The sequence below is a fragment of the Papio anubis genome, chromosome 17, assembly GCF_008728515.1.
Source record: "Papio anubis isolate 15944 chromosome 17, Panubis1.0, whole genome shotgun sequence".
Taxonomy (NCBI): Eukaryota; Metazoa; Chordata; class Mammalia; order Primates; family Cercopithecidae; genus Papio; species Papio anubis.
In genome coordinates, this window is record NC_044992.1 from 15,246,413 (window position 1) to 15,259,472 (window position 13,060).

At 45.3% G+C, this 13,060-nt stretch overlaps 1 protein-coding gene and 1 non-coding gene across 2 annotated transcripts in view; both read left to right on the plus strand.

Moving 5' to 3' along the window:
* Positions 1–4,689: 4,689 nt before the first annotated feature.
* LOC101025815 (coiled-coil domain-containing protein 144A) overlaps positions 4,690–13,060 on the plus strand; it is a 77,180-nt gene continuing 68,809 nt past the window's right edge. The window contains exons 1-2 of the mRNA XM_009189728.4: positions 4,690–5,164; positions 7,449–7,519. Coding sequence (XP_009187992.2) covers positions 4,872–5,164; positions 7,449–7,519 — 364 coding nt within the window. The 5' untranslated portion in view covers positions 4,690–4,871. The remainder of the gene's footprint in view (positions 5,165–7,448; positions 7,520–13,060) is intronic.
* On the plus strand, positions 6,241–6,345 carry LOC116271211. The gene has a single exon (XR_004179632.1). It is a non-coding gene; the product is annotated as a U6 spliceosomal RNA (small nuclear RNA).

Consider the following 13,060-nt stretch of genomic DNA (forward strand, 5'->3'; position numbering starts at 1 on the left):
GCGGTGAGCCGCCACACCCCACCTGTGATTGGCTCTGTTTTGAGTAATTATGTGCAAACCATCTAGAACCAACTCTAGGCAATGGTGTTGCAATTTCCCTCCCTCCATGCTGGGGCCATACCAGCCCCTCTCCAATGGGAGCCCAAGTTGCCAATGACTGTGGCCAAACTCCCCATTTTTGTCTGTATCCTGCTCTCTTTAGGTTAAAAAGAAGGAAAGAAACATGAAAGGCCATGTGCAATTTATTTTTATAACTCAAGGAGTTTCCCCGACTACCTTTTTTTTCTTTTTCTTTTTCTTTTTTTTTTTGCCAGTGGGTGTGCATGTAGAAGAGGAATGCCATGTTCTGTCCGTAGAAATACACATGGTGGTGAGGCATGGTGGCTTATGCCTGTAATCCCAGCACTTTGGGAGGCTGAGGTGGGAGGATTGCTTGAGCCCAGGAGCTCGAGACCAGCCTGGGCAACCTGGCAAGACCTCTGACTCTACAAAAAGAATTTTTTTCTTTTTTGAGAGAGTGTCTCACTCCATCTCCCAGGCTGGAGTTGTATGATTTTGGCTCACTGCAACATCCGCCTCCCAGATTCAAGCGATTCTACTGCCTCAGCCTCCTGAGTAGCTGGGATTATAGGCACATGCCACCATGCCTGGCAAATTTTTGTATTTTTAGTAGAAACAGTTTCACCATGTTGGCTAGGCTGGTCTCGAACTCCTGACCTCAAGTGATATGCCTGCCTCAGCCTCCCAAAGTGCTGGGACTACAGGGGTGAGCCACTGTGCCTGGCCCACATTTTAAAAAATATATTAGCTGGGGACAATGATAGGTACCTGTAGTCTCAGCTGCTTGGGAGGCTGAGGTGGGAGCAGCACTTGAGCCCAGGAGTTTGAGGCTGCGGTAAGCTGTGTTTGTGCCACTGCGCTCTGGCCTGGGCAAAAGAGTAAGACTCTGTCTCACACACACACACACACACACACACACACACAAAGAAAAGAAATACAGGTGGTTTTTCCGGGAAGGGAAGGTTCTGCTGGGGTCCTGGAACTGTGACTGATGGCCTCAGGGGTACAGGAATAGGCCCTCCAGCATAGCAGCTAGTAGGCTCCCCCAACCCATCTGCTGGCGTGTGGAGGTGCAGGACCTGGGGGAGGCAGTCCCCCCGCCCCCCCACCCCCAGCTAAGCCAAGGGGTAGGGTTTTTAGGTCTGTTTTTAACAGAGCTCTGAGCACCAGGTGAAGGTGGAAAGTTGGTAAACTGGGAAAACAAGGTCAGCATCTTACATTTTCTATACTCAGCAGAGTGTGCCATTCCCAGTTTCTGTCCTGAGACTTTCAGAGGCCACAACAGCCACGTTTCTTTCCATCTTCCCTCAGCCAGTACACAGTCATTTAAAATTCTTTGGTGGTTCTGAAGATCCTTTTTTAAAGATCCTTTTTTTAATGTATAATTTTTATATGAAAGATAGCTGCAAAATGCAAGCCCCAGTAGAGTGGGGGAGTTTTTCAAGGTGAGAAGTCGTTGTCCTCTGCATTGAACATAGATTGAATTTTCCTTGTCTGATGGTAGCCCATGGCTCCCGCCCTGCGGGCATAACATTCTCAGGAACTTCTCTTGTCCTAGCCCCTTTCATTTCAAAAACAGTATTAGTCTTTTGTTTTCCTTTTTCATTCAGTTGTTGTTTTACAGCTTTTGTAGAGACCAACCCAAGTAGATGCCGGTGGGTGTTAGACAAAAACACACATCCCCAGGGGACAAGCCATCCAACGGTGAGGAATCTCTGCCATGTTCTCTTTCCTGCTGCCCACAAACATTACAGAGACTCCCTTAGTCTCCCCCTTCTCTTCCCCACTGAGGAGTGGCTTGTGGACATGGAGGACTCGGGCCTCTAGATGCAGACCCACTGTCAAATCCAGCAACAGTTCTCACTCTTCCAAAGCTCAAGTGCCATTTTGAGATGACCTACCAATGACATGCAGTAAGGGATATAACTTCACAGCCTTTTTAGAAGCATTTTGAATATCTACAGTTGCCTCAACTCACAGGGCATTTCGCTCCTCTGATCCAGGTTGGAGTTTTGCTAAATCTGTAACATCCTGAGTAGCACACTAATTTTAACTACATCAGTTGAGTGTAGTTGATACATCTGCAGCCTCGTGTCTATAAACAGCACACTAGATTGTATCCAGCACTTTTGGATCTGACATGCTAATTAGATGTATTTAACTATTCATTTTTTTTTTTTTTTTTTTTTTTTTTTGAGACGGAGTCTCGCTCTGTCGCCCAGGCTGGAGTGCAGTGGCGCGATCTCGGCTCACTGCAAGCTCCGCCTCCCGGGTTCACGCCATTCTCCTGCCTCAGCCTCCTGAGTAGCTGGGACTACAGGCGCCCGCCATCGCGCCCGGCTAATTTTTTGTATTTTTAGTAGAGACGGGGTTTCACCGTGGTCTCGATCTCCTGACCTTGTGATCCGCCCGCCTCGGCCTCCCAAAGTGCTGGGATTACAGGCGTGAGCTACCGCGCCCAACTATTCACAGGAAAGTGTATGTTAAATGACTGTAATATTTCTAATAAATATATTTTGTTTCTAGTTATTTTTTCTCAGTGACATTCATCAATGATATGTTTTCAAAGTCCCACCCTTACACTGAGTCTGTTTTCAAACCAGCATCTTCATGCATATATCCTTGTCAGGTCAGTCTCCACGGAAGTTGCTCTTGTGGGTGGTGCTGGAATTTTCCACAGAGGACTGGGCTCCTGCTGGCTCCTCTGCTGCCCATGTGCAGCATTCTTGCTCAGACCACAGGCTTATGTGAAGATCACCCTTCAAGGCTCACCCAGGACGCTGCTGAGCTGTGCAGACGTGCACACAATATGTGCAATGTCATACGTGTGACTAAATGCCAACTGAGACCCCAGAAACCACTCACAGGGGGAATCATGCCAAGATTGAGGAGCCAAGGTGAAGATATTACTTTTTTATTTTATTTTTTTGAGATGGAGTCTAGCCCTGTCGCCAGGCTGGAGTGCAGTGGCACAATCTTGGCTCACTGCAATCTCCGCCTCCCGGGTTCAAGTGATTCTTTTGTCTCGGCCTCCCCAGTAGCTGGGACTACAGGCACGTGCTACCACACCCAACTAAGTTTTGCATTTTTAGTAGAGAACAGGGGGTCACCATGTTAGCCAGGATGGTCTCGATCTCTTGACCTCATGATCCGCCCGCCCTGGCTTCCCAAAGTGCTGGGATTACAGGCCTGGAGCCACTGCAACTGGCCGAAGATCCTTTTTTAAATGATTGCTCCCTTACTCCTTCCTAGTTCATGTTTTCTTATACATAGTCACATTTCTTCCTTGCTATACTACAAATCCCTAATTTTAGTCGATCAGAGAGATGGATTTGAGACTGAGCTCCCATCTCCTCGGCTGCAGCACCTGATTAAAGCCTTCTTCCTTTGCAATACTCATCTCAGTGATTGGCTTTCTGTGGGTGAGCAGCGCAGGACCTAGGCTGAAGCCCTGAGGCTTCAGTGACAAAATCTGTTTTTCATAACGCGATCTGTCTTAATTGTCCTAAAGAATTAGTATTTGAGTGCTCTCTAGATTCTCCTTTGTCCCCTCCCTCCCTTCCTTCCTTCCTTCCTTCCTTCCTTCCTTCCTTCCTTCCTTCCTTCCTTCCTTCTTTCTCTCCTTCCTTCTTTTACTTTCTTTCTTTTTTTGAGACGGAGTCTTGCTCTGTCGCCCAGGCTGGAGTTCCGTGGCACTATAACAGCTCACTGCAACGTCCACCTCCCGGGTTCAAGCGATTCTCCTGTCTCAGCCTCCGGAGTAGCTGGGACTACAGGCGTGTGCCATCACGCCCAACTGATTTTTGTATTTTTAGTAGAGACAGGGTTTCACCATGTTGGCCAGGCTGGCCTCGAACTCCTGACCTCAAGTGATCCGCCTGCCTCGACCTCCCAAAGCACTGGCATTACCGGTGTGAGCCACTGCGCCCAGCTGTCACTTTTCTTAAATCTCACTGGTGCTCGCGGGCTGCAGGGTCAGGACGGACTGGAGGCTAACAACCCCGGTGGCACCAGGCGTTCCCCGACCCGCCTGGGTCGCCAGCCGCACGGACCCTGGGCAGATGCGCGTGGAGCTGCAGCACAGGGCGGGGAGCGGCTGCTCGGCCCCATCCTAAAGCAGCGGAATGTCCAGAGCTGGTCCCTGGCTCCGGGCGCAGGCCGGGTAGGAGCTGGAAGGGCAGCTAGGTCGGGCAGACCCTTCCCGCTGGACGGACAGCCCGCTCTGACCCAGCCATCCGACTCCGCTTGCGTCCTGCAGCGCGGACCCCGGGGCAGCTTCGCTGCGGTGGCCAAGCCCGGGGCGGCCAAGCGATGGCGGCACCGGGGGCGGGAACTGGCCTGCACCCCTGAACCGAGCAAACCGAGGAGCAGGTGCGCCGGCGGCGCTGTGAGGCGTCACTCATGACAGGCAGGCTGGGCGCTGCCATCCCGAACCCTCCCAGGGAGGATCCGCCAGCCCAGGCTGGCGCTGGAGCTGCAGCACCACCTGCAGGCCAAGAAGTTTTTTTTCTGGGAGGCTGGAACTGCAGGTGCAGTAACGTCACCGGCGCGCAGGCGCACTGGTATGTAACGGTTTGGCTTGGCCTTACCCGCGTGGCTTGGCCTTACCCGCGAGGCTTTGCGGTGGTTGCTCGGCTTGGCGGTGATCGCTCGGCTTGGCGGTGGTAGCTTGGCTTGGCGGTGGTCGCTTGGCGTGGCGTGGCAGTGATCGCTTGGCTTGGCATTTCTGGCTTGGCGGTGCTCCTTTCACAGATTGGAAACCGCGGGCTTTCCTGCTGGGAGGTTGTGGCCGAGGCAGTAGCTCGCTACTGATGGCCTTCTGGGGTGGAGAAAAGCGGGGAGGGACTGAGGGGTCTCTGACGCCGGCAGTCTCTGCCATGAGGAAGACCCCTAGCGTCGAGAGCCAGGAGGACCAGCGCTGGTGGAAAAACAGCGCCGTCGAAAGCGAGCACGATGAGGGCGCCTTAGACCAGCCCCAGCACGACGTCCGCCTGGAATATCTCTGTGAGCTCCACAGAGCTGCCCGGTCGGGCGACGTCCCTGGGGTGGAGCGCGTCCTGGCTCCTGGAGACACTGGCGTGGACAAGAGGGATAGGAAGAAGAGGTAATGGCCAGGCGAAGGAGGCGGGCCCGCCATCCTGTCCGGGACACCGGCTTTGTGGTGCCCGCAGGCCCCATGGCACCCGGGATGGGGAAACCTCGGAGGGGTCGGGGCCTAGGCCTCTTAGTGAGACGGGAGCAAATATAAATGATTATTACTATTGCAAAAGTGTTGCTCTACTTTACAGGAGTTTTCTTAAAAAATATTGCACTTCCCCACTGTTTATCCATTTTCTCAATTTATTCGTCAAACATAAGCTGAATACCTATTATACAGCAGACACATTCTACTATCGCTCAGGTTCCTTCCATCCTTAAAAACATCATGTTGACCGGGCTCGGTGGCTCATGCCTGTAATCCCAGCACTTTGGGAGGCCGAGGAGGGCAGATCACGAGGTCAGAAGTTCGAGACCAGCCTGACCAACATGGTGAAACTCCACCTGTTATGCTTTTTATCTCACCCTAGACTTAGCCAAGACCTTCATGATAAGTTATCCTTTAGGCCCTCGGGGTTCAGTTCAAATAATGTTGCAGAAAGAGGTGAGTTTCCTTTTTTCATTGCTACCAGATCTGTATGCTAAGGCCCCTTTATATCCAGTATGATACCTTTTCTTAGCTCGTGGAAGGTCCCATATTATCCTTTCCCAGAGTTGTGGCAGGAAACTGTCACCAGAATTCTGAGTCTCAAGTATGTTAGTTGGATTTAACAGAGCTAAGCCTCATCCATGAATCATGAGTATCCATGTATAAAAGGAGAGCTTTGGCAGGGCACGCCTGTAATCCTAGCAATTTGGGAGGCTGAGGCGGGTGGATCATGAGGTCAGGTGATCGAGACCATCCTGGCTAACACGGTGAAACCCTGTCTCTACTAAAAATATGAGAAAAATTAGCCGGGTGTGGTGGTAGGTGCCTATAGTCCCAGCTACTCGGGAGGCTAAGGCAGGAGAATGGCATGAACTGGGGAGGCAGAGCTTGCAGTGAACGGAGATCGCACCACTGCACTCCAGCCTGGATGACAGAGCGAGACTCTGTCTCAAAAAAAACAAAAACAAAAACAAAAAACGGAGATCTTTGTACTTGCTTCAGCAGCAAACATACAATAAAATCGAAACAAAATGCAGAGAAAATTAGCATGGCCCCTGTATAAGGATGATGCACAGATTTTTGAAGTGGTCCATATTTTGCGCAATCACTGGGAGTTCATTTGACTATTTGCTGACTAGCTCCAAAGAAACAGTGTGAATCAAAGCAAACTGGGTGTCACCTAATATTAATAATTGTGATTTTTCACTACAAAAATATGCAGTAAGGTGATCTATGGAGTGAGAATGGAGCTGAGTAACAAGTGGGATGTTGTGTGCAAATAAATATATTGTTAGTATGTATCTCAGAAATGAGAGAATGTCAACTTGCATCTCTTTCATGGAACTGAAAACAAAAAATAAAAGTAGAATGTTGTTTTCCATGTCAGTTGGAGATAAACATGGGGATTGAGCATCGTTCTAACAAAGATCTGCCGATTCAGGGCTTGAGTCTGTATGGAACAGGAGTCCAAGCTAGGTCTTGACATCTATTAGCTTTCTGCCCTTGACGTGATTGATGAGCTCAGTAATAGGGCACAGTGATGTTATCTAGTTTGATGAAATAATATATTTATAAGTAAATTTAGTTACAAACTATGAAATAGCTGTGATGCCCAAAATTGTAAGCCACAAAGAATAGAAAAACTAATAAGCAAAACTAGTACTTAATTACAGTTTTGGAAAACTGCAACATTTGCATATTAGAATCTCTGGAAAAAATACACATTGGGTTTTACTTGCGATTCCAAAACCATTTCAGCAATTAAGCGCAAGGACAAGTTATTTCATTGCTTCACTGTTTCTCTGAGCATTTACAAAACGTTATCTCGTTAAATCTTTAACAACCTAGTGAAATAAGGCAGTAAAATCCTTGCTTTTTAGAAGAATACATTGAACCTAAGAGAAGCAAATTGTCAGAGAACAAATAGCTGCTGGTAATAGCGCTAGGACACCTTCCATTATGCCAAGCTAATGTGAGTTAGTTTACGGAGCTATATACTCCCTTCAATTCATGAGTACTTGTCGTTTTTTCTTCTTTAGAAGCTTAAAGAGAAGTTGGTAGAACTCACATATTGAAGTATATGGGATAATTAAAGTTCTGATATTAACTCTGATATTGTTTGAAATACTCTAAAAATTTCCTATATTTGGTATTTTTCATTTGTTTTGAAAGAGTAATTTCATTTATTACATTTTTTCCATAGCATTCAGCAACTAATTCCTGAATATAAGGAAAAACAGACACCTGAAAGTCTTCCTCAAAATAACAATCCAGGTAAGACTTCTGATAGTGAATTATTTTCGGTGGTCCTACCATAGATAAAAAAAGTAAGAGTAAGGAAGTTTTGATCATGAAAGAGCAGTTTAAAAATAATCCATGTGTGTGTAAGTTGTTGTACATTTTTCTCTTAATTTCTTTCTGGGTAGGTTAGATTTCACAATTATTTAAAAAGTTAATTGCAGGTCATTTATTTTTTCAAACAATCTGGTCTGAAAAAAATTTATTTAATTATGGTCCCTAACATCCTATGTGATATTTTTGTATAAATAGGAAAAAGATATTTTTAAGTTAGTAAGTTGTACGTTTTCTTTATAGTCACACTATAATGAATTAGACTTGTTATGAAATTGGAACTTCTATTTAATTTTTAAAATAAATGACTTATGTTTAGTAAATGAATATCAATTACAGTTGGCCCTTAACAACATGGAATTTAGGGATGCTTGATCCCCTCTGCAGTCAAAAATCTGTGTATAACTTTTGACTTCCCCAAGAACGTGACTACTAATAGCCAACTGTTGACCAGCAGCCTTTTTTTTTTTTTTTTTGAGACAGAGTCTTGCTCTGTCACACAGGCTGGAGTGCAGTGGCGCCATCTCGGCTCACTGCAAGCTCTGCCTTCCGGGTTCATGCCATTCTCCTGCCTCAGCCTCCCGAGTAGGTGGGACTACAGGCGCCTGCCACCACGCCTGGCTAATTTTTCATATTTTTAGTAGAGACGGGGTTTCACCATGTTAGCCAGGATGGTCTTGATCTCCTGACCTTGTAATCCACCCGTCTCGGCCTCCCAAAGTGCTAGGATTACAGGTGTGAGCCACCGCGCCCGGCGACCAGCAGCCTTATTGATAACATAGTCAATTAAGGTATGTTTGGTATGGTATATGTATTAATATGCTGTATTCTTACAATAAAGGAAGCTAGAGAAATAAACTGTTAAGAAAATCATGAGGAAGAAAAAATATGCTTACTGTTCATTAAATGCAAGTGGATCATTATATAACTCTTCATCATAGTCTTCAAGTTGAGCAGGCTAAGGAGAAGGAGGAAGAGGAAGATTGGTCTTCGCTGTCTCAGGTGGGAGAAAATCTGCTTATAAGCAGACCCCTGCAGTTCAAATCCATGTTGTTCAAAGGCTAACTATATTACAGAGTGATTTGTGTCACTAAAAAAAAGAAATTAGTTTCAAAACTGGAAACTCAGCAATACCTTTCTAGCACCATAAACAAATGGCAATAAGAACTGCGAAATGGCCAGGTGTGCTGGTCCACACCTGTAGTCCCAGCACGTTGAGAGGCCTAGGTGTGAGGATCGCTTGCATCCAGAAGTTCCAGACCAGCGTGAGTGACATAGTGAGACCACATCTCTACAAAAACAAATAAAAAATTAGCTGGGTGTTTTGGTGCACACCTGTAATCCCAGCTGCTTGGGAGGCTGAGATGGGAGGATTGCTTGAGCCTGGGAGTCAAGGCTGTAGTGAGCTGTGATCGTGATCACAACCTGGATGACAGAGTGAGACCCTGTCTCAGAAAAAAAAAAAAAAAAACCCTGCAAAACATACCCAATGTGCACTAATACTAATGGGAAATTATTTTTTAAAGATACCTTCTGAGTGCAGAAGTCAGAAAAGCAATTCCTTGTTGGGAAGAACAGGTCATGTCACATACTTATAAACCAACAAGGTGTCACTATTATTGACTTTCCCCCTAATTTTAAATTGAATGAGGTATATTTACTTCATTAGAACAAGATGTGTTTTTCTACCTGCTGGTTAATTGTTATGTTAACAGTTATTTTGTTAGAGCAAGGTATGCTGTTACCATTAGCCAAAAGATTATCATAATAAATATTCAAATAGCCCAACTCTAGGCTCAATAAATTGTAATAAAAGTATAAAAATGTTTCACAGGCCGGGCGCGGTGGCTCAAGCCTGTAATCCCAGCACTTTGGGAGGCCGAGACGGGCGGATCACGAGGTCAGGAGATCGAGACCATCCTGGCTAACACGGTGAAACCCCGTCTCTACTAAAAAATACAAAAAACTAGCCGGGCGCGGTGGCGGGCACCTGTAGTCCCAACTACTCGGGAGGCTGAGGCAGGAGAATGGCGTGAACCCGGGAGGCGGAGCTTGCAGTGAGCTGAGATCCGGCCACTGCACGCCAGCCTGGGCGGCAGAGCGAGACTCTCAAAAAAAAAAAAAAAAAAAAAAAAAAAAATGTTTCACAATAGCAAAAATGCTTCTGTGCTACCAAGATGTGATGCCTAGTGCACTGGACAATCTAAACTGTAAGAGGATACCTTTAATTTAGTACATATTAGTCAAAGAACTTCCCTAAGTTAGGTTTTGCAAGTTATGGGAGACAAACAGGAAATAGACATAGTTTTGGTCCTTGAGGTGCTCATAATAGAATAGAGCTTTCTCTATTTAATTTCTGTGTTTTTTCAACAGAATTTTCAAAGAAATCATTTATTCATTTGTCCACTTAACAAATAATTATCAAATGTCTTTTAGATACTAAGCATTTTTTTTCTAGTGTTACAGAATACAAACATTTAAAAATACCGTTGGGGCCAGCCACAGTGGTGCAGACCTGTAATCTCAGCACTTTGAGAGGCTGAGATGGGAGGATCACTTGAACCCAGAAGTTCGAGACCAGCCCGGGCAACATGACAAGACCTCATCTCTACTAAATTAAAAAAAATAGGGCCGGGCGCGGTGGCTCAAGCCTATAATCCCAGCACTTTGGGAGGCCGAGACGGGCGGATCACGAGATCAGGAGATCGAGACCATCCTGGCTAACACGGTGAAACCCCGTCTCTACTAAAAAAATACAAAAAACTAGCCGGGGGAGGCGGCGGGCGCCTGTAGTCCCAGCCACTCGGGAGGCTGAGGCAGGAGAATGGCGGGAACCTGGGAGGCGGAGCTTGCAGTGAGCTGAGATCCGGCCACTGCACTCCAGCCTGGGCGACAGAGCAAGACTCCGTCTCAAAAAAAAAAATAATAATAATAATAATAATAATAAAACATTAGCTGGGCATGGTGCCAGGTGCCTGGTCTTCCAGCTACTTGGGAGACTGAGGTGGGAGGATTGCTTGAGCCTGGGTGTTTGAGGCTACAGTGAGCTATGATCATGCCACTGCACTCCTGTCTGGGTAACAGAGTGAGATCCTGTCTCAAAAAAGAAAAACAAACAAACAAAACCCAGGAGCTTGTTATTATCATTGTCATTTTAATTATTTGCTTAATTATTTATTCAGTGCCTACTACTGCGTGTTACATGCCCTCTGGAAGCATATGGTAATCATTTATTATGTTAAATATGTGCCAGACACTTTATGTGGTGAGGAATGAAACCTGTAAAAAAGTGGGTAGAATTTAAGGTAAGCATACAGAGTGAGTAGAACTTTTCTAGGTAAAGAGGCACAAGGCTGATGTGGGCAGAAGATTGTGTCTTTGGCAGAAGGAACAGCAAGTGCAAAAGTAAGATGCTTGAGTAAACTTTGCAGCATTTATGAGCAGTTCAGTTTTGCTAGTGCAAAACATATGAGATGTGAATGGTTGGGAATGAAGTGAATACCTAAGGCAAGCTTATGACAGACTCTTTTTTTTTGTTTGAGACAAAGTCTCACTCTGTCACCCAAGCTGGAGTGCAGTGTCGTTCTCTCAGCTCACTGCAACCTCTGCCTCCCAGGTTCAAGTGATTCTCATGCCTCAGCCTCCCAAGTAGCTGGGATTATAATCGCGAGCCACCATGCCCAGCTAATTTTTGTATTTTTAGTAGAGACAGGGTTTCGGTACATTTGACAGGCTGGTCTCAAACTCCTGACTTCAAGTGATCCACCCGCCTCGGCCTTCCAAGTGCTAGGATTACAGACGTGGGCCACCACTCACTGCCCAGACTTTTTAACACTATAGAAATGAGTTGATCTTGGGCCGGGCACGGTGGCTCACGCCTATAATCCCAGCACTTTGGGAGGCCAAGGAGGGTAGATCACAAGGTCAGGAGATCAAGACCATTCTGGCCAACATGGTGAAACCTGTCTCTACTAAAAATACACACAAAAAATTAGCCAGGTGTGGTGGTGCACGCCTGTGGTCCTAGCTACTTGGGAGGCTGAGGCAGGAGAATCACTTGAACCTGGGAGGCAGAGGCTGCAGTGAGCCAAGATCACACCACTGTACAAAAATCTCCAAGGCAAATGTCAAAAAATAAAAAATAAGCAGATTAGGGAAAGGCATTCTGTGAAATAACCTTCTGATTGTAGTCACATGTAACACATCAACTTAAACAATAAAAAAATTGTATAATGCAATTTCTCAGGGGTTCCCAAGACCACCCTAGGTTTGGTAATTCACTGAGAAGGACTCACAGGACTCAGCAGACAGTTATACTCGGGGCTTTGATTTATTACACTTAATACAATGAAAAGACACAAAGCAAAATTCGAGAAGGGAAAAGGTGCATGTGTCAAAGTCTAGAGGAAGCCAGGCACAAGCTACAGGAGTCATCTCCTGTGTAGTTAGCAGGATATGCTTAATTCCCCCAGCCTCAAATTTTGACGACACATGTGCAGTGTTATCTACCTTACCAGAGTTTCATTAGAGGCTCAGCACCCATGTTTTCGAGGGAGGCTAGTCACATAGGCAACCTTTCCTCTCCCTCACATGTAACAAAATTCTAGACTCCCAGGAGGAAATTAATTGTTCATAGTAAACCACATTTCCACAAACAGTTTAGGCACAGTGAGCCATTCCCTTCTTCTAAGTTAGGGAATGGTGGGAACCCTCCCAAATTCAAGGTCTCAAACACCAGCCAAGGACTAGCCCTGCAAGCAAGCCTTTCTAAGGATGGATGTCTCGTGCCTGCTATATGAAATCTTTGCTGCCCAGCAGCTGTGACCCTGACTAAATTTTTGGTGTTACCTTAAAATTTTATGTAATATAATAGCAAACAATATGATAGACCATAACATTGTACTGGTTTCCATTGCATTATTCATATAAAGTAGCAAGGCTGCTTACATTTTTGTCATTCGGTGAATATTTAACAGGTATTGGTACATCAGTTACTATGACAATATTAAGTAATTATAATCTGTCCTTCTTATCTGATTAGCCTTTCAGCAAAATTGTGGGATAAAATAGGCATAATGTGTTCTGATTTAAAATTAGAATAAAAATTGTCTTTCATTTTATTTTCAGGGATGGACCAGTTTTGATTCATATTATGCTAAATCCCTGTTTATAATTATCAAATAAGAGTAGATATTCAATCATTTTTATCAATATTTTTGCCTAAGTATGCAATTAAAATTAATTGCTTTATGTGTTTTTGTATGCTTCAGTTTGGGAGATAGCACTCATATTCTGTTACCTTGATCTTTAGTGATTTGCAATTTTCAAGGTGACTCTGTCCTTTTATAATTTAGGATAATAGCAAGTTCAGTTGAGTATGTTTTTTTTAAAATTAATAACATTATTTTCCGAACAGTCTTAGATTCACAGCAAAATTGAGAAGGTACAGAGATTTTCCATATT